The following is a 22,226-nucleotide window of genomic DNA, read 5'->3' as shown; positions in this document are numbered from 1 at the left end:
AGGTCAGAATATTGAAAGTTATAAATCACACTGACAAACTGTTCAATAAAATAGGTTTTATCCTTCTACCCTGATTGACAAATGCACCTCCATAACGTCTTAGAAAAGACCAAGTTCAACTTCAAACTCTTGACCTGCTCAGAGACCAGCCCTGGAACTGGGGAAACACTGTCCCAGACCCGGCCAACAACCTACCTTCCTTTTTCCAGTGGCTGCTCCATCCGGCACCAAGAGGGACCTTGTAACATGTAAAACACCCAAGTTTTAACACTCACACACCCCCACACCCCACACATTCACAGCTGTCCCTTCACCACCCCTCAGGCCCACAGACCAGTGGCTACAATGGCCCTCAGGAAGATGGGTCCAAAGGTCCATGTAGGCTGTAAAAGTTGGTCCACGGCCATCTGAGCAGCATATTTTGGGTTTCCAGGTACCTGAAACTGATCTATAAAGGGGAGACTTTGAACTCAGAGGCCCAGGAGTCTCCTCACCCCATAGACAGAGGCTGACCAGAGAACAATAAAAGTAGTGCCCTCTAAATCCCAGAGCAGAGGCTCCTTTTGCCTGTATACTAGGCCTATATTTTAACTGAGCAGAAAAATTGGGGGGGGGGGGGGGCGGAATATCTCATCAGAAAGGAGCAAAAATAAAAACGAGTCGCTTATCTTGAGAGCAGGCAGCCTTCCCCAGATACAATCTCACCCATCACATGCAATTGCCCTGAGCTAAGTCCATTCTAATGATCTATAGCTTCAGCCCTGTGAACAAAACACAGACGCTAGGAAACCCTAAAGAGGCCAAGCCGGAGATCCTAAATTGACCACAGGCAAGGAGGCAGTTGCTCCATGTTGAGTGCCAAGACCTAAAAAGCTGATTATGGCAAATAAAAGACAGATCCTTTTGGGAGGAGAAGAATATTAACCACCTACAAGTTTTCTAAAAGTCAAATCATCCCCCTTTGTGATACTGGATAAATTCTACTCTTCAAAATCATCCCCCTTTGTGATACTGGATAAATTCTACTCTTCCCACCCTCCCCAGCAGCTCTTCGAGGACTGTACACAGATGCTGGTCCTACATGCCTGGAATCTGGGGTTGCCAGTATATATCTCTGAAAACAGCGCATGTCCAGCTGCTGTCAATGGTCAAGGCACAGGTCACCCGCAGTGGGTCCCACCACCATGACGCCATTATCAGACTAGGAACAGCAGAGTTTTCTTGAGCAAAGAGACTCTACCCTATCCTGATTTTCTGTAGGACAATGACAATCAGGTGACAATCAGGAAGGAGGCAGATCATGCAAGCAAAGCAAATCATGATCTCAGGGGCACTGAATGGATATTAGATGGTAAGTTCCCCTTTCTAGAATATGATATCCCTTTACTCACTCCCTAACTTCCATCCCAACACACATACACACAGATACACCAAGGAAAAGGGCCGAGCAGAACACAAGGAAGACAAGGTTAGAAAACACACAGACACACACAGAGGCAAACGTCAAGTTGCCTTGTGCAGACTCTTATCTTCTCCATTTATAAAATAAAGGTAATGAAAATTATCTTGTCGGTTTCTTCTGAGGATTAAATTAGATAATAATGTCAGGCAGCTGGCTCAGAACAGGTTCTCAAATGTTACTTCTCCCTTCTCCCCACTTGTCCTTGAGATGAGCCAATTTACCTGCTTGGCTTCCCAACCCTCATGACACGCCAGGCAAGAAGGAGAATCATCGTTATCCTGCCTTGGTCAGAAGCCACAAGTAGGTAGGAAGCAACATATTACAAGGGAAAGAAGGAGTGCAAAACAAATGGTGAGCGTTCTTGCTGCTAATACCTATCTGCTAAATCATTTCTACTGAAAATCATGAGTTAATCTGCTGAAGCTGTACAGAAGGCCCCCGAGGGCAGAAGCCAACAAGGTGACAGAGTTATGCTTTTCTGTGGAAATTGGCTAAATAATGTCATGCTGTAGCCAGGAAGGACTTTTCCTCCACACCCTATTTTAAACTGTTTCGGTGGTTTGCATCAGACCTAAATAATAGCCACACTGCTCTTCTGCAGATAGCAGCTGCCCCAGGTCTGCACTTCCCTTAGACCAACTCACTTCACTGCTTATAAACCAAAACAGAAGACCCTGATGAAAAAAGAAACTTCAAAGCTAAGTTTAGATTTTGGCACTTCATTTTTAATGAAAGTCTCCTTTCAACAACCTTCTAGAAAAAAAAAAAAAGAGAGAGAGAAGATTCAGTATTCACTGGCAAATGTCTTTGGTAAGACTTTGAAAAAGTTTTGCAATGGCTTTGACTGCCCTACATGAATTCAAATGTACAGCTAAAGAGGTTGGATGAAAACTTCTAGCAGCTTTCCATCATGTTTGTCAGAAGCTGACATGTTTGTCATCTTTTTCCATAGGTCATCAGAATAAAAGAACCAATAACACAGTATAAAACAGCCAAATTGCCTATTGAGATCAAAGCCAAACTATTCTCAGTTAAGATTTTACCATTCAGACCAAACACCCAACAAATAGTGACTGCCTGGTTGTGGAAATGCTCGACTGACTTTCAGTGCCTCTAGGAGGATGAACGGAGGCTCAGCTCAGCATTTCCTGGGTGCTAAGTGATATGCCAGGCACTGCCAGAGACCCTGGAGACAGAGAAATGAGTGGGACAAACCCAGTGCCTTTGAGAGAATGGGTAAGGGAGTCTCATCAAGAGCTAATTCTGTCTTACTATTGTTAGCAGCGAAAAGAGAGGCCTGCCCCCGGGAGGAGGGAACCTTTAGCTCCACCCAGGGCGTTGAAAGCAGGTTTGCTTAAGAATGACACTTAAGTCAAGTCTTAAAAGATGAATCTAAATTATCCAGGGTAGCAGGAGTTCCAGACAGACAGCAGCTTGAACAAAAGTGAGGTGGCCCAACTGGGGGCCCGGAATTAGGCAGGCACAGAAAAGAATAGATCAATGAAAAACACGTTCAGAGGGACAGTGGAGGGAATGGAAGGAAACACTCAACACCCAACAGAGTGGGCTTTTGACAAAGGGGTCTAGAGTCAATAATGCTTCCAAGTACACAGGGTTAAAATATACATCCTTCTCTGGGCCTCAACACCACCCCCCCCCCCCCATATGTTAGACTCAACGGAGGCAAAGACCAGACCTGTCTTATTCACTCAGAATACTGTTTCCAGGTCTGAGCCTCCTGCCTGGCAAAAAGTGACATTCTATAGATACTGTTGAGAAGAAAGAAATGGGTAATGGCCACTTTCTGCAATGGCACCAATGAAGTGTCATTCTTAATTGGAAAAATATGGTTAAAAAAAAAGAAAATTTTTAAAGTTGTGTTGATAACTGAAATGGAGACCATGTAGCAGGTATGCCGGCTCCACAGACAGCAATGAGGACTCATCATTTCAAGGTGGGGTGTTACCTTGAAAAAAAGGCAAGGAGGGACTTCCCTGGTGGCGCAGTGGTTAAGAATCTGCCTGCCAATGCAGGGGACACGGGTTTGAGCCCTGGTCCAGGAGGATCTCACATGCCACGGAGCAACTAAGCCCGTGCGCCACAACTACTGAGCCCGTGTGCCACAACTACTGAAGCCCATGCACCTAGAGCCCGTGCTCCACAAGAGAAGCCACCGCAGTGAGAAGCCCGCGCACCGCAACAAAGAGTAGCCCCCGCACTCGCCGCAACTAGAGGAAGCCCGTGCGCAGCAACTAAGACCCAACGTGGTCAAAAATACATAAATAAATAAATAAATAAATAAAGGCAAGGAATCCAAAATGTGATGAGTATCTTATAGAAACCATAACTGGTTAAAAATAAATGGCCTAGAGGTAAAAAAATGTGCTTTCTGGGAACAAAAGCAAACAGACCAAAGATCAAATTCTGGACCTAGCAGTTTCCAGAACCCTGACAAAATCAGCAGTGATTTGGGGGAAGAAATTTATCCGTACAACACTTTTACCAACATTGAGTCCTCAACAAGGATCTCCTGTTAGGTATTCGAAAAGTAAAAGTTATAGTTTTCAGATCTGAAGAGTTGTCAAACATTTAGAGTTTTCCCCCAAAGAGCAATTGCTTAATTTTGGGCATTTAGGAAGAGTGAATCTACTAAGTCAAAAACAAAAACTAAAATATCTTTAAGTATGTATCTTAGTGAAGTTTGCTCTTATACTGAAGTCCTTGGCTCACTTGTCAATATACTAAATATAAGATGGATTTTTTAAGTAACCTAAGAGAAGGCTGTGAACAATCTCATTTCCTCTTACCTTACCATGCATTAATATATTTTGAAAAATGTAGTGACAGATTACCAATTACGTTAGGAAAATCCTGAAACCATTTACTTCCATAGAAAATGAAATGCAAGTGGAATTAGGTTTCCCACCTCCATTATAGCTACCTTTGACCTTCAACTATCTTCAAAATGTAATTTCACATGAATACTAATCCAAAATGATTCCTTAGTTCAACCATTTTGTGGCTTTAATTCCATAAAAATATGAAATCTGTGGCTTTTGTAACACTGTTTAAAAGCCCAAATAAAAAGCCAGTTGGCTTTTAAGCTAATTGTTTAAAAGTGTGTATATAGATGAACTGAGATTGACTCATGAACTACTGAGTCTGGAATTTGCAAATCATAAATCTTATCCTCCTAAGCAAAGACTAACAGAATCAGGGCCCGCTAATTTCCTTCTTTCGTAATCTAAAACCAAAGTTTTAACGATTTTTAAGGTACACTGAAAATTAAGGGTGCCGTTTAAAATATTAGCAAAATATAACTCAGTTCTTAAGAGTTTGGTATATAATCAGAGAGTCGAACATCTGGTACTGCAAAGTAAGAAAGCTTCCAAGGATGAAACAGTGGAACTTTATTAGACTGTAGAACTCAAATTTGTGTTAGGATTTTTTTGTTTACAATAGTCCTTCCTCATTATCTTGAAAACTCCCATCTCCATGCCACCTTCAGTAAAAAAATATAACTTTCAAAAATTCTCAATCCACTTCAAGAACTGTGAAATGTCCCGTGTAGAAACTGGTCCATATTTCTTTTAGACAAGACCAAAGGTAAGTCTGCCTCTGGCCCTTGGTAAACAGAACGTGTGCCTCAGAGTGACGGAGGCTGTCAGATCCTCCACATTTCATCCCAAATCCACACAGGGCATCTCCAAGTTACCAAACAGGAGTAGAGAGACAAAAGATGTTAAAGATGAAGGGAACGTAAAATGATCCAAATCTAACCATGTCCTTTCACAGATGAGGAGACTGAGGCCCAGAAAGGTCCCAAAACTCCAAAGACTCCATTACCAGACCCCAGATGCAGGTTCTCAGTTCTGTAGCAAAGAGCTACAAAATTTCTAACTTCTAAGGTCTCATGGGTTCGGTACTTTACATAACAAATACTTAAGAGTTCAATTCCTGCATTTTTCTCCCCTCAAAACCTCCTAGACACCAAGATCAGGTGGGCAGGGGGATTTATGATTTTAACCCTTCCGGTTTCATTTACACCAAACAATTGCACAGAACCTTCAAGACCGCAAGACGGGGTTGTCCTGCTCCAGGCAACATCTCCAGCACCTAGCACCTAGCAGGCACTCAGTAAATAATACTCCGCCTTCCACCTGACAAGCCCCACTCCCTGCCGCATCCACGCCAGCCTGCAGTGGAGCGAGACAAGTTTCCTTTGGCAATCGCCCTTCTCCTTGAAACTTTGCTGCAGCAACTCCGGGCCAAAAAGCAGGTCCGGGGCATGTGGCCCTGGGCAAGAGCTGAGGATGGGGGCCCTGCCCTTTCGGGGCACTGGGCGATCCCGGGCCGGGGACCAGGTGTGCCCGCCGCTCGCTCGGAGGCCGCCCGGGCCGCGTCCTGCCTCCGCCGATCACCAACTTCTCAAACTTCCCTTTCCGGGGGTGGGGGCGGCCCGGGACGCAGCGCCCTTCCTGCCCGCACAAAGGGGGCCGGGCGCGCCCCGCGCCCCCGCCGAGACTACTTTCCTAGTCTTTGGAAAGAAAAACGCACCCGTCCCAGCGCAGGGTGCTGGGGCGCGGGCACCGGGGCCACGTCCCGGCTTCCGCCCGCCTCCCGGGCCGACTGTCAAGCGCAGCCCGGCGGGGCCCCGGGGACCCCGGCGCCAAGCCCGGGCGGGGGCCACTCACCCGACTTGGGAACGTGCGGCGGGATCGTGCTGGCGATGCGTGTCCACAGGACGATGTGCAGCGGCCACAGGCCCCCGAGCAGCCCCCGGCCCATGGCAGCCCCCGCCGCTCCGCATAGACCGGCCCGAGCGCGCACGCCGCGCCTCCGCGCCGCGCCTTGCGGACCCGCGCGGGGCAGCGGTGCGGCCAGATGTGGCGCCGCAGAGGGTGGCGGTGGGCGAGGCGCGGGGGGCCCGGCGGCCGAGGGGAGCTGCGCGGGAGGCCGGCCCGGCCGGCGGGTGCGCGCGCGGAGTGTCGTCGGGTCGGGCGCGCGAGTGACTCACGACTTCGCCCGGGCGCCGCGGGGGAAACAGGAAACTCCTCGCCAACAGCTGGGCAGGACCTCTCGCCGCCCCGAGCCTGCTCCCCGTCTCGGCTCCCGGTCCTCGCCCTCCCTCGCAGCTGCCAATCACGTCCCCGGGACCGGCCCCTCCGGGGCTTTGGCAAACTTTCAGCGGCCTCGCGCGTTCCCGCTCCGAAGATTGACTACGGAGCACTAAGTGCACACGTTCCAGAAAGTCACTGAACGCAGAGAGTGTCTGCGCTCTCCAAAGCGCCCCCACCAGCATCCTCCCCTTCCCCACAACCCTCTTCGGGCTGTTCCTAAGTGCTTCAGAGCTGGTTTTCAAACTCCAAGTGGCGACCCAAGAGTGGATGCTGAAGTCTAAGTTGTGAGCACTTTTTTTTTTTCAAGTAAAGTAGTAAAAGTATTTCCTCATTAAACTTTGTTTCAATTGTGTATGCCTAAACCATCACATTGTAAAATGTTTATTTTACTGTAGGTGGAAGTCCAGAAGTCTGTTCTCAAACTTCAATGTGCTCATGGACCCCCTGAAAATCTTGTTAAAATGCAGATTCTGCTTCAGTACATCTAAGAGGCAGCATTTCTGATAAGCTCTTAGGTGGTGCCTCCCATTTTGAGCCGCCTCTTTCTTCCTGGGGGTGACTCAGTGAGCAATTATAAACGGCAAGCCATCCCGGAGTGATAATGGTAATGGGAAATGTTATCTTCAGAATGTATCAGGTATGGCAGAAAGTGTGAAAGTAAAAGTGGCCTGGGAGTCAGCTAAGTGCCAGGGTTTGCCTTCCAACACTGCCTGTGAAGGGACAGAACTCTGAGCCCCTCCCCTGCAAAAGGGGACATCGGTGGGAGCAGAACAGGACGAACTTTCAACTTTCTCTTCTTGCTAAGGTGACCGGGTTTGCCCCCAAACTATCCTGGTGTACATCTGTTTCAAAGTTGAATTATTAACAGAACCCCCTGTCTCTTTCCCATGTGTCTTGGTGGGATATTGACTCATATGCTCATCCTACTTCCAGCCCCCTCAAAGAGTTAGATTCACTATAGCCCTCTCTCTGGTCAGGAGATCTTCCAGCAGGTTACACAATACACTCCTTTATCTGAGACAAAGCTTGTTTGCAGAGGCAGGTGGCCAGGCTTACTGGGAATAAAGGCAACTAGCTCTCCCTGGAAACCCAACCCCTGAAATCTTCCCTGTCAATCTGAGAGTTCTTTTGCTTGATCCTGGAAGTTAAGTCTTGTCTCCATTGTTCCACCCAACACAGAAGCTGACTTTTAGGAAAAGACCACTTCCTAGCTCTTGAATTTAGGATGCAGGAAGTGGGGTGAAATCAGCAGGGTTGGGCATCTTCCTTCCCACCAACCTCCTTGCCAAAGCCACTTGAGCAAAGGAGGAAAGTTGAGTTCAAAATCTGTTTCTCCCCATTTCCTCCACAGGCCCTGCCCATGCCACCACCACCCCTTGAGCAGGAGTCTCCCAGCCACTCACCCCCAATCAGGGCCATTCTGGGCCTTTTCACTCAATTTCTCAAAACCTAGCGAAAGTCAAATTTTCAAAAGGCAAACCTGATTATACCAACCCTTCTATTAAAATCATTTGATGGCTTCCCACTGCTCTTGAGACAGAGGATAGAAATGAGATCCTTGAAGGTGCCTTGAGCCCCTTCTCTCTTGTAACCTTGGGTTTCTCCTCTCCCAATGAGAGGATCTCCACATTCCTAGAATGCACCCCTGTGTTCCTCCCACACAGAGCCTCCCCCCTTCCCCTGGGGCACACTTCCCTTCCTCTGTCCTTCCTTCCACCCAGCCCTCTCCTGGTTTTCCTTGGGTGAATCATGACTTCCTTGATGGGCAAGCTTTCCCTGACCTCCCTGAATAGACTTTTTTTTTTTTAAATAAATTTATTTATTTATTTACTTATTTAGGTTTTTGGCTGTATTGGGTCTTCATTGTTGCGTGCGGGCTTTCTCTAGTTGCGGTGAGTGGGGGCTACTCTTCATTGTGGTGCGCGGGCTTCTCATTGCAGTGGCTTCTCTTGTTGCAGAGCATGGGCTCCAGGCACACGGGCTCAGTAATTGTGGCTCTCGGGCTCCTGAGCACAGGCTCAGTAGTTGTGGCTCACGGGCTTAGTTGCTCCGCGGCATGTGGGATCTTCCTGGACCAGGGCTCGAACCCATGTCTCCTGCATTGGCAGGCAGACTCTTAACCACTACACCACCAGGGAAGTCCCTGAATAGACATTTTATTATGGGTCCACTTGGCACCATATGCCTCTCCTTTTTAGCACTTACTACACCTCCTTTCCCTTCTCCCAAATCAAGTCCAAATTTCTTGAGGACAGGAATTATATCTTTTCCTCCATTCACTATTGTATTCCCAGGACCTAGCACAGAATAGGTGTTTAATAGACATATGTTGGATGAATGAATGAATGAGGTAATCAAGATTCAGAAGAAAATTGTACTTAATCATCCTAATTATTTTATAACTCGGGAAAAGGCATTCTATTACCTAACAAACTGAGATATAAACAGGCTAGATTTTAGCCGAGGATGATGTCATACTACTTCCTTTTCTTAAAAATGGAGAAGTCTGTGGTTTGGTTTTGTTTTTCTTTTTTTCTAAATTCACCCAGTTCCTCTGGACAGTATACATACACTTCCTTACTCCCAGAAACACTGAGGCAAATAAATGCCCAATTGATTCCAAAGGCCTTCTTTTCTATATTTATTGCAAAGAACAGATATTTTACATTGTTAGAGGCCAGGTTTGAGGTATTTGATTCCAGGGTGGAATATTTAACTGGTGGTCTCTGTCATCATATAAGACTAATGTTGATTTTAATTTTGTTTGCCTTTAATATTTCCAATTTCATCCTCAATCTCCTGTGAAACTGAGAGTCTGACTTTGGCATTGCCAAGTGCAAACTCATCTTTCAAAGAGCATTGAAGTGCAATCAGAGACACGTAAACTCGTGTATACTGCAAGTTGACAATCTTACAAATTTGTCAATATGAACTTCCTTTAGGAATTCTCACTGAAAGAGCAGTCTGATACCCTTAAGCCATGGTCTTCACATATAGTTGTATATTTAACTTAATATAATTTTCTGTGTATTCACACAGGCAGTTAAGATACAATCACAAAAACTGGGCCTTTTGCAGATGGAAACAAAAAGATAAAAGTGTGACTCAGGGTTTGAAAAACAAGGAAGGTAATTTTTAAGTTCTCATCAAATTGTAAAACAATAAAAACCAACTGGAATGAAAGTTAAACAGCTGGAATATCTTCGTTTTTCCAGTTTTACAAACTCTGAACACACACACAGAAAACAACTGGACTGGATCAAAATGTGGTTACTGTAAGTCCTGCATCTCCCGGTTGTGATGAGGCAAGAACTTTTGACTCCCCTGTGCTTTCTGACATATGGCTGTTGAGGTTACTGGCAACTAAAGCAGTGGACAGGGAGATTCCTCTCCATGTGAACTGGTCGTTCTGCATCCTTATCTCTTATCTCTGGGCTAATTTTCCTTCCATTGTGAAGCAGACCAATAGCACTGAGACAACAGTGAACTTGTGAGGGAACGCTCCCCACCTTTCAGGTCATCCAGCATGCTACCTCTTCCAGGAAACATTTTGTGATTCCTCCAGCCTAATGTCATCCCTCCTCCCCCAGGGAGAACCCCAGAAGCATTTAGTTTATTTAACCTATTTTTTAATGTTTGTCCTGTTCTGGCATGGAGTGCATTATCGTTACTCATTTATTTGGGGGAATTCTACCCCACTAATTGTAAAGTCCTTGAAAGCACAGATTGTTTTCTCAACTGTGAACCCCATTCTGTGCCCTGCAGTACTCAACGTATGTTTCTTGTCTTCACTAGAGGGAAAAACGAGAGTCCCTCTCTAATCCATTTCCTTGTTTGCAATTCATCACAGATATTCATAGAAACTGCCACACGTTTACAGAAAGCATGAATAGTTTCTTTTGGAGAAAACATAACTTTTTTAAATTACAAAAGTAATGTATGTTAACTTTAGGTAGAAAAAATCTGAAATACAGATAAGCCAAAGGCAGAAAATAAAAAGGATCCTTAACCCTTTCACCCAAAGATAATCCCTTAACATTTTGGAGCACATCCTCACAATACTACGTTACTCTTCACCTCCCAGCTAAGAAACTGAGGTTTAGAGAGATTAACTATTTGGCCAAGGTCACAGGGCTAGTAAGGACCCGAGCTAGGGTGTGAATGAGGCCTGTCCAGCTCCAGAGTCTCCACTCTATGATAAACTGATCAGGTGGCTGATGGGCCTGGTCACCCTAGTACTTTGAGATGACTCTGGAATGATCAGACCACCCTTTGCTGTTGCTTCCTCATCTCTTACTCATTAATCAGCCACTGCAGCCCCTTGTCCAGTGGAAAGTCCTTTTGTTTAGCTCACACCTTGTCTGCAACCAGCAAAACTCATGGGCACATTTCAATCGGAAGCTTCCTTGTCTAGTGCCTTGGATACTAGCATGTCACCTCCTTCCTTTGACTGCCATGTTGCTATTGTATCCCCATGGTATGGACTGAACTGTATCCCCCAACATGCACAGGTTGAAGCCCTACCCAACATGACTATATTTGACGGTAGGACCCTGACCCAATGTGACTAATGTCCTTATAAGGAGAGGAAGAGACACCAGGGATGCTGCTGTGAATACACAGAGAAAAAGCCATGTGAACTCACAGCAAGAAGGAGGCCACCTACAAACCAAGAAGAGAGGCCTCCAGAGAAACCAAACCTGCCAATACCCTGACTTTAGACTTCCAGCCTCTAGAACTGTGAGAAGCAGATTTCTGTTGCTTAAGCCACCGAGTCTGTGGTATTTTGCAATGGCAGCCCTAGCAAACTAGCCCACCCCATTTCCTACATGCTTATCCAGATGTTCCTTCTCAGTATCTTTACAGGTTTGTTTTCTTCCACTCATTGGTCAGTGCTAGTTCTTACCAAGTTTGTTCTCTGCCCCTTCTCTCATTCCTCCTGGGGAACACAGCTATTTCTATGGCTTCACTAATCTATGATCATTTCCAAATCTAATTATCAAGCTCTGATTTCTCACCTAAGCTACCATTATTCCAACTGCCTACTCAACTCTCTTCATGGGTGTTCCACTGGTACCACATGCTCATTATTCTAAAATTGGATTCCAGAATACCCGCCCCTTGGTACATTCCTGACATCAAGAAAAGGCTCTATCTTCAATGGGTAACCCAAGGCAGAAACATAAAAATCAGCTAAGAGTTTGCCTCTATTTTACCCTCCAGAACTAACTGGGAATTAGGATCTATCTCTTTACTCTCTAAATATCGCTTGAGTCTGCTCTGTTCTCATCCTCAACACTGACATTATTTTAGTTCTATCTCCTGTTATTTCATATAGTCTTACATCAGTTTCCTGATCTTCTTGCCTCTCTAGCCTCACCCCTTCTACTACATCCTTCACTGCTACCAAAATGTTCCCCTCCAAAAATACAAAAATAACAATCACATTTAAAATTATCCAGTGGCTTCCCATTGCCTTCAGGATAGAATGTCAAGCTACTGTCCAGCCATTTATTTAGTCAACCAGCATTTGATTCTCTACTGTGACCCAAATACTCTTTAAGTGCTGACGATATGAGGACTCAGAAAATGTACTCCTAGCCTTAATTGCAGGGCATTAGGCTGTCCTTATGATCTGATGTGAAACATATATAAGTAAACAAATAGTATTAACAAATCTGATAATACGATTATCACAGTAGTGATGAGCTCAGAGTACCACGGGAGAAGGCAGGCAACAGAGGCCATTAACCCAGCCTGAGAATAAGAGAAGGCCCAGGGGAAGAAATGCCTTTTGAGCTGAATCTTGAAGGATGGTCAGGTGAAGGCATGAGGAAGGATGCTACAGGTACACAGATCAGCAGTTTAAAGACAAGACGTGCGAGCTTGGAGTGGGTAAGGAAATGCAAAGGTTTCAGAATGCCTGGAGTATAAATTTGAGGGGATTTTAGATGGAATGTTTTGGCCCCAATTCTGCACCCCTCCCTGAATTCACGCTCTTTGCCTCATGTCTATGTAGTTTCTCCCACTAGGGGCAAAGGGTTCTCATGGTCAAACACTAGCATGGGGTTTGTTATGCGGACAGTAGATGGTAAATATCTAATTTGGATATTTCAGTGTTATCTGAAATTATATACAATTATATAATTGTTCTACAATTTTGGTTATATATGCAGTTACAGAACATGGCCAGCATCGTTACTTGCTTGCACAAAATCTATTCTCCCCTTTCCATATTCCTCTCAGAAGTCCAATTTTGTTTAGGATGTAAATTTAACTACATCTCAGGGAAAGGACCCATCCTTTTAAAGGTAGATATACGATCCAATTCTGCACAAAGAAATATAAGAAGAAATCTGATCGGGGCTTGTGAGAAAGATTTTCTTCTCTACGTGGTTAGAAAGAAGCGACCAAGGAAAGCCACTGTGCCCCTCACTACTTCTGTTTCCTACCTTTGAACATGATTAGGGGAGGCTGAAACAGAAGAGATGCAATAAACTTTCAACAATGAGAGGGAAGCCAAAAGTATCAGAGTAGACCCACTGAATCAGTACAGTAACTATCTCCATGCGGACGTTATCTGGGGTAGAAAGTCCTCAAAGATGGCTGCGATCCCTTCCTCCCCTCACCATACTCGCATGTTGCTTCCCGCATCCAGAGGTGGGATGGGATCTATTTTCTATTTTCCCTCTCCTTGAACGGGCTGGCTTTGTAACTTACTTTCACCAACAGAATATGATGGAAATGACACAGCGCCAGTTCTAGGACTAGTCTCAAAGAGTGACTTCCTCTGTCAGAAACCAGTTACCAGGTAAGAAGTCTACATGCCCTGAGATCTTCATGCTGTGAGGGAGCCCAAGCTAGCCACATGAAACCACATGGAGAAGGAGACAGCTGGTCAGCCACCAGATACCCCAGCCCCCCAGCTGAAGCACCAAACATGTGAGTAACGAAGCTATCTTGGATGTTCCAGCCGCAGCAAACGCAGAGGGAACAGATTCAGCAAGGTGAGTCCAATCCAGATGGCAGAATCAAGGGACGTAATAAACTGATACTGCGCAACTCATTAGTCCCAGTCAAAAATCATTTCTAACTAATACAAAGAAGTTCACCGATCATATGGAAAGAGGAAGGTGCTCCAGTCACCAATGGCTGTCAACCTGTGTACCAAATATGAACCACATCAACTATCAGTTAAGATCTGTAAGGTTTTTCCAATTATCTTGTGAATTACACAATTGTATGTTTATGCATTTGTTGTCATAAATAAATAGATATTCATTTGTATTTGTTTACTATATGTTGCAAACATGTAAATGTACCAAAATTTTGAGATTTTATTTTAGCAGTTCTCCATTTTTACACATGAATAAGGCATCTCAAAACCCAAGAGGGACCCAGGATAACTTGAGCTCTGGGAGGCCCTGTTTTTCATGTCAGACTGAAGAGTCTGTATTTTATACTCAAGATGATGACAGACATCGAAGGAGATTTTGATCAGGGGAGGGAGATGATCAGAGATAATCATATAAGATTTTCAAATTAGTGACTGGGAAGTCTGAAAGATACATCTGAGGGCATAAGACTCTGTGAGGAAAAGAAGTGTGAAATAACAACTCTTACCAGAGTCATGACCAGGAATGAAGGGAAGTCCTAGATAAGAAAGGTAATGAGTTCAGTTTGGAGGGAATTGGTGTCTGAATTGACTTGGATGAACCAGAGGGACTCTTGCGGAAGCAGATTCCCAAGTACCCTACACTTAATAATAACTGTAGCCAACACGTGTTGTCCACACATTCATTACTATGTGACAGATCCTGTTCTGAGTTTTTAACATGAATAACTGCCTTTAGTCCTGACAACAGTCCTATGCAGGTGATAGTGTAGGTACTTATCGTACCCATTTTACAGGTGGGGATACTGAACCCCAGGGAGGTTAAGTCATGACAGAGCCAGAATTCCAGCCCAGCAAGAGGGCTGCAGAGCCCAGGCTCTCAGCAACTTTGTCACCTACTGCCATCACACCAGCTACCTCCAGGTCTCCCCACTAGACTGTGACATTCTTGAGGCAGGGACTGCGTTTCTCATAGCTTTAGCTTCCTGTGCCTGATCCATATTTGTTGCTTAATAAATACCTGTGAATGAGAGGATGATTCATTGAATAAACTCCATAATATATAATATTCAAGAACTGAGAGTCTGCAGATTGTGAATTTGGGAAATAAAATCTGTGGTGCCCTCAATGCCTGATGACCAAATGAGGCTAGAAATGCTTGTCAAGGGATCTAAACACCAGCATAAACTTCCTCTTAAAATGCTGAAAAATGCTTCCCAAAGTAAAAATGGTACAAATGAGGATAGATTTCACCCAGGAGAAAGGATTTATGTGTTTGACAATTACGTTAATCAGTTTTATCCTAGTAAAACATCCATCTCTAATTCTTAAGTTTTTGAGAAGGTAAAATTAAAACAAAACAGCTTTAAATCTTTTTATCTAACAATACAGTTGTCTTTGGTATCCACAGGGGATTGGTTCCAGGACCCCCTCAGATACAAAATCCTCAGATGCTCAAGTCCCTTATATAATATGGCTTAATATTTGCTTATAACCTGTGCACATCATCCCTTATACTTTAAATCATATTTAGATTACTTATAATACCTAATATGATGTAAACGCTATGTAAATGGCTGTAAATACAATGTAAATGCTATGTAAATAGTTGTCCACAGCTCAGGAAAATCAAGTTTTGCTTTTTAGAACTTTCAGGAATTGTTTTTCAAGTCTCTTTCATCTGTGGTTGGTTGAAATCTGTAGATTTGGAACCTGTGGATACAGAGGGCTGACTATACTTGCTTCCTAAGAAATGCCGGACAACTTCCCTCTCATTTTGACATTATTTTCCAATCTTCAAAATCACTCAACTGAATAGTTATTAACTAAAACATATTGCAAGACTTGAAAGTTGGAAACTTAATCAAACAAAAGTTATTACTTTAATTACAACAAACTGTTCTAACTGTTCGTTTCACAAAAGTACAAAATCGCTTAACAGTACAGGTTCAATGACTTAAAAAATATAAGTATCTTAAGGTGGATTTATTTAGCTGGTGTCAGAGAAATGATTAGTAACCATTTTAAGAGCTACATTTAATTTGTACTTCAAATTCATGCTATTACACAGCTCAGAGCATAAAACATGCATGTGTGCTAATTAGATTCAATGACTATTTGAGATTTTCTGGTAAAAATTTTGTACCCTAGTTAAAGATAAGTATTGGGAAGGTAATAGTAGCTTTTAGGAAGCCCTTATCAAAAGACTGTACCCCCTAAGCAGCTTCTGCCATTATTTAAGCCATCTTTTTTTTTTTTTTTTTTTTTTTGCTGCACCACATGGCTTGTGGGATCTTAGTTCCCAGGCACCCAGCAATGGAAGCACAGAGTCCTAACCACTGGATGGCCAGGGAATTCCCAAGCCATCTTTATCTCTGATTAACTCCAGAGGGTTTGTCAACTGACAAAAAGAAGATCAGAAGTGAATTTTCATTGGTGAAATAATTGGTGCTCAGGATATGGAGATTGGCTTAAAGGAGTGGTGCCCTGGACCTCACCCAGTATCCTGTGTTCAGCCACTTTTGGGAGAGTCTGACCCCTGATCTCAGATTAACTGAATTCCACTGCTAGAAAATGGTCACATTTTCCTGGAGTGACCATTTCCTGCAAAATACTTTCAGAATATATGAAAGGACTGAGAGCAGAGTCTTTGCCTTCCCACAGAGGAAGCCAATGCTGATTTGCTGACAAATATTTGTACACGTAGCAGAATTCGGTCTGAGACCCACTTTTATTGTGAAGCGTTACCTGGTAGTGAGGACGTGGCAAGACCTGGAGTTCTGATCCATTTCCAACTTCTCTCATCAACCGAAGGTAACCAAATATTTGTCAATGACAAATTGGTCCGTTCACAGCAGTTCTACAAACACAGAAACTTTAGATTAATGGCTAAGAATGATTGCAGAGAGTATTTGGTAACAAAACACTCGGCCCGAGTGTATCAGGGGTGAAGAATTCATAGTGGGATGCAGTGCTCTTGTGTAATCATTTGCACAAGACTCAGATGTTATTAATTATTAACCTGCTGAATCACTGGGAAAGCATGCGCTGCAGGCATTTCAAAGGGCTGCCTCCTTCCTGAAGTTGACAGCAGACTCACTGGTTCTTGTTTAGAGTTGCCAAGGCATATGCTTATCTCCAAGTCATAATAACATTCAACCACCTGCTCTGCGTCCTCATTTCTCACCTAGAGACTATCAGAATGCTACCAGTTCTGTAGGATTTCAGAGGAAGTCGTTCAGAGAGGCTGCCTTTGAAATTTGCCGTTATCATTTTGCCTGCACACCCAGAACAAACTCCTGAAAGACAATTAAAACACTGAGCTCTTTTTCCAGCACTTAATGTTTTACTTGACTGATTTTATAGGCACCTTTTATTATGCTTGCCTTTCTTCCATCTCAGCCAACTGCTCCAACGAAACATATTGCTTCTCTTATAGGGAACACCCATAAGACATTTTTCTCCAACTAGAGAAAATGAGATTATCGTTTTACCACAGAACTTTTTAAAGTTTTCAACTCACATCTTCTACATGAATATTTTACAGAAAAAAAAACAATTCTGTACATAAAATTCTACTTCTGGGCGAAGTGTACAATCTTTAGTCAGACCTCAAAATAAAATTGGGGTAGCATTCGCCAATTTGCCAAGAGTCTCTACACATGTGATCTTATTTCTCATCAAAACCACATGATGCTGGGGGGAGGGATAAATCAGGAGTTTGGGATTAACATACACACACTACGATATATAAAATAATCAACAGGGACCTACTGTATGGCCCAGGAAACTATACTCAATATCTTGTAATAACCTAAATAGGAAAAACATTTGAAAAAGAACATAAATATATATGCATAACTGAATCACTCTGCTGTACACCTGAAACTAACACAACGTTGTACATCAACTATACTCCAATCTAAGATAAAAATTAACAAACAGAAAAAAAAACAAAAAATAAACCCACATGAGGCAGCATGTCCTTCCTGCTGCGGCCAGGATGGCGACGCCCCTGTTGCGGTGCATTTCCTGGGGCCGGTGGTTTGGGAGCCCAGGCCGGTCAGGGGTCTTGCCCCGGGGCTGTGTAAAGCCCACTTGGGCGCCCAGGGGTTGCTGGCGGTGCAGAAGGCTCGGGGTCGGTTCAAGGAATTCTCCCCAGAGAGAGGAACGAAGACAGAGCTCCCCCAGCTCTTTGACCGCGGCCTGGCAAGCAGTTTTCCCCAGGCCATCCACGGCGGCTTCGACCCCGCGGCGGACTGGCTTCCTGTAGGGCACCTGCTGGCGCTTTGGGGCCTCCCTTCCAGCGAGCGCGCACCCACGTGACCACGCTGGTGGGCGGAGCCATGGCGCGCCCGCGAGACCAAAGCTGCGGCGCCGCAGAGCGCTAGGCGCTGGACGCGGAGCCTGTGTGAAGCGGCGCGCGCGCCTGCTCCGAGGGCTCGAGGCTCATCACCAGCGGCTGTTCACCAATGGGCAGACCTGGGGCAGCTTCATGGTGCTGCACAACCCCGCCTGGTACCGGAAGCAGCCCCAGGTGGACTCCCTAGCGGCAGTGCTCGGCCACTTCCGCATGGGCGCGCGGCTGAACCTCAAGAGCCTCGAAGGCAGGAGTTTGGCCGAGTTTTAATACCAGGTGCTCCAGGCCTCTGATTTCTACTACATGTTCCATCGTTATGGATGCCGGGTCCAGCTGGGTGGATCTGATCAACTAAACAATATCATGTCCGAATCTGAGTTCATCCACAAGTTGACTGGAGAAGATGTATAATATTTGGAATCTCTGTTCCTCTAATTACAGCTGGAGCAAAACTGGGAAAGTCTGCTGGCAACGCTGTTTGGCTCATGGTATCGATTTTTTGTCAGGCAGCAAGATGATTGGGTAGAAAGGTCCCTGAAGCTCTTCACTTTTCTGCCCTTTGCAGAGATTGACCACATAATGCAGCTACATGTCAAAGAGCCAGAAAAGCGGGGTCCTCAAAAACGACTTGCTGCATAAGTCACAAAGCTCGTTGAGGAACAAGAAGCGCTGGACTCTGCTAAAAGGTGCACACAAACCCTTTAGCAGCATAGATGCACTGGAGGTCATGTGCGATCGAGGGTTATAAGAGTTGCTGAAAGAAGAGTTGCTGAAAGAAGCTTCATTTCTGAATTAGTTCTTGACCCTGGAACAAGCATCCTAGATTTGCTGCAAAGTAAATGCCATTCCCGATGGTCCCTGAGGGTATCAGGTGATCACAGAAGGCAGAGTCAGTATAAATCACAGACAAGTAACAAATCCTGAGAGTGTGTTAGTTGTCGGACCACGTATTCTTAAGAATGGCCTTTCGTTACGTAAAATAGGAAAAAGGAATTTCTACATGATAAAATGGCTTCAGCTATGATGAAAAACCCTCCTGATGGTTCAAACTTATGCATCATTCATTCCCAAGACACACGAACTTATACCTTCGCTTTTGCAAATCCAAAACAGAGAATGGAGTATGCTCTCGGCCTCACAGTGTGAGTAATTTCATTATTTATATAGGTTGGTTATGTTTGTGGAGTAGTGGGCTCTTTTATTTCCTGATCCATAAGCATTAAGGACTACCATAGAAAAGCATAATTTCCAGGATTAATCTCTTTTAATAATTACACTTCATGAAAAACTAAATGCTGTCTTTCCTATCCTGTCCTTGCTCTTTTGGAGATGAGTAGGAACACTGAAAAAGAGGTACTATAAGGACTTGTGGATACTTTTATATCAGGTGTGTATCTCACTGGATTTTTTTGTTGTTTGGGAAGCAAATACAGTTCTCTGTAAAAAAGGAGAAAACTTAGAGGAAGCCATAGTTGGCATTAGAAATTGCAGTAGAAATAGTTTATTTATTTATTTATTTATTGGTTGTGTTGGGTCTTCCTTGCTGCGGGCGGGCTTTCTCTAGTTGCGGCGAGTGGGGACTACTCTTCGTTGCGGTGCACGGGCTTCTCATTGTGGTGGCTTCTCTTGTTGCGGAGCACGGGCTCTAGGCGCGCCAGCTTAAGTAGTCATGGCACGTGGGCTCAGTAATTGTGGCTCGTGGGCTCTAGAGCGCAGGCTCAGTAGCTGTGGCGCACGGCATGTGGGATCTTCCTGGACCAGGGCTCGAACCCGTGTTCCCTGCATTGGCAGGCGGATTCTTAAGCACTGCGCCACCAGGGAAGTCCCCGAAATAGTTTCTTTTCAAGGAAAAGAAAAATCAGTACTTGACTTTTCGGAAAGTTTCTAATCAATTTTCCAGTCCCTTGCCTGTGTTTCCATATAATTAAATTTACTCAGTCTTGTTTTTATACTCAGTAAAAAGGTAGCAATGTCTTAAAACTGATTTAAAAGTTGATAAATGTACAAGTTCCAGCTTCTGTCCCCAATCAGATTGCAACTTGAGATGAACCAAAAAGTTAAGTAACCAACAAAATGAAATAGAGGCAAATATTATACTAAATATGCAACCATATGAGAATACCAAAAGATATTCCAGTAAGGGAAGTTTTCAGGTCAAATTTAAAGGATTTGGAATCAAGACAGTTCAATTAAGCTCTGCATTCATCAGGCAAGTTGATTCTCCAGAATTATTTCCAACATCTGAAAAATCAAAGTATTAACACCCTTATTTCCCCTGAGGATCAAGTAAAACACAAACATACACACAAAATAGTCTACAATCAGATTTGTTCTAGAAGAATCTTACAGGCAGTAAAGCATGGATTTAACAGTTCAAATTCTAGCCATTTACTACCTGCGTTACTTGGAGCAAGTCATTTATCTTCATATGCAAAAATGGAGATGTAATAATACTTCAGTCAATTACAAAAATCTAAAAGGAAAAAAGTCATAAGACTTTCATACAGTATAAGCTGTATTGCTATGTTCCAAAGTAGATTTATATGTTAAAAAGCTATAGCTTATCTAAACTTCCTTCTGGGAGTAAAGTTAGGAAGAATTCATTTACTGACAAACTTTAATGTCACTTCATACCAGTAATTTTATTTACATAGTAAGAACATGCAGGTATCCATTAGAAATGTCAGAGATCATCTCTACATTTCAAAACTTCACTCATCCTAAGGGCCAACAAAAGGAGGTTTTCGGCTGTTGAAAGTCATCTGTCTTATTTCCAGTTTGGGGCTTATGATGAGTAAATCTATACATTCTTGTTCATTTTTTGATGTGAACAAGTATCTTCTTTTTTCTGGGATAAAATGTCTAGGAGTTGAATTGCTCAGTTATATGATAGTTGTATGTTTAGTTATTTAACAAACTGCCAAACTTTTCTAAAGTGGCCACACCATTTTATATTTTTACCAGTAACGTATGAGTGACCCAATTTCTCTACGTCGTCACCAGGATTTGGTGTTGTCATTATTTTTTATTTTAACCCCACTCATAGGTATGCAGTGATATCTCTTTGTGGCTTTACTTTAATTCTCCAATGAACATTGATGTTGGACATCTTTTATGTGCTTATTTGCCACCCGTATGTCTTCCTTCGTGAAACATCTTCTCATATTGTTGGCCCATGTCCTAATTGCTTTGTACTGTTGAATTTTGTGAATTCTTTATGTGATCTAGACACTAGTTCTTTATCAGATATGTGGATTGCAAATAATTTTACTCACCTGTAGCTTGTCTTTTCATCTTCTTAAAGTGTCTTTCACAGAGCAAAGATTTTAATTTTGATGAAGTCTAATTTATCAATTTTTTCTTCTGTTGACTTTCTCAAGACTAAGAACTCTAATCTATAGCTAGATCCCAAAGATTTCTCCTCCTAGGTTTACTTTTCTAAAATCCTTGTAGTTTTACTTTCTACATTTAAGTTTGTGATCCATTTTGAGTTAATTTTCTTATAAAATAAGAGAATTAGGTCAAAGTTTTGTTTTGTTTTTGTTTTTTGCATGTGGAAGTCCAAATGCTTTTGCACCATTTGTTGAAAAGGCTATGTTCCCTGTGTCTGGGAACATCTGTGCTTTATCTCAATTTATTTAGTGCATCGTTATCAAGATGTGTCCTCAGGTAATCACTTCTTTGCTTCACACCATTTCGGCTTATGAAGGTTTCATAGGAACGCTCTACTTTCGGAGAACGGGAAACCTGTCAATAACATTCCTAAAACGACAGAAGTATTAAAATGGAGAACAGATTAGTGGTTGCCAGGTGTTAAGGAGGGTGGAAGGCAGTGGGGAATGGGTGTGGCTACAGGAGAAGGCAACATGAATGTCAATGTCATGGTTGAAATATTGTACTATAGTTTTGCAGTGTTACCACTAATGGAAAAGTGGGTTTGGAGTACATGGAATCTCTCTGCTTTATTTCTTGTATCTGTATGTGGATCTATAATTACCTTAAAACCAGAGTTTAATTAAAAATCATGTATAACTATATTTCCTTGAGAATCGAACGTGCTCGTGTTTATGAAAGCTCTTTATAACATATATATATATACATATGTATAGGTGTGTGTGTGTGTATATATATATATATATAATTTATTATCAAAGTAGCATCAATATTAAG

At 43.4% G+C, this 22,226-nt stretch overlaps 1 protein-coding gene and 1 pseudogene across 1 annotated transcript in view; one reads left to right on the top strand and one right to left on the bottom strand.

The window, feature by feature from the left end:
- Positions 1-6,334, bottom strand: part of TGFBR2 (transforming growth factor beta receptor 2) — a 94,348-nt gene extending 88,014 nt beyond the window's left edge. Inside the window, exon 1 of the mRNA XM_059939063.1 lies at positions 6,157-6,334. Coding sequence (XP_059795046.1) covers positions 6,157-6,250 — 94 coding nt within the window. The 5' untranslated portion in view covers positions 6,251-6,334. The remainder of the gene's footprint in view (positions 1-6,156) is intronic.
- Positions 6,335-17,699: 11,365 nt separating this feature from the next.
- LOC132374070 (tyrosine--tRNA ligase, mitochondrial-like) lies at positions 17,700-19,080 on the top strand (annotated as a pseudogene).
- Positions 19,081-22,226: the final 3,146 nt, after the last annotated feature.

This window comes from Balaenoptera ricei, chromosome 11 (genome assembly GCF_028023285.1).
Source record: "Balaenoptera ricei isolate mBalRic1 chromosome 11, mBalRic1.hap2, whole genome shotgun sequence".
Lineage (NCBI taxonomy): Eukaryota > Metazoa > Chordata > Mammalia > Artiodactyla > Balaenopteridae > Balaenoptera > Balaenoptera ricei.
The sequence above is the reverse complement of the archived record's forward strand: the minus strand, read 5'-3'. Positions and strand labels throughout refer to the sequence as shown.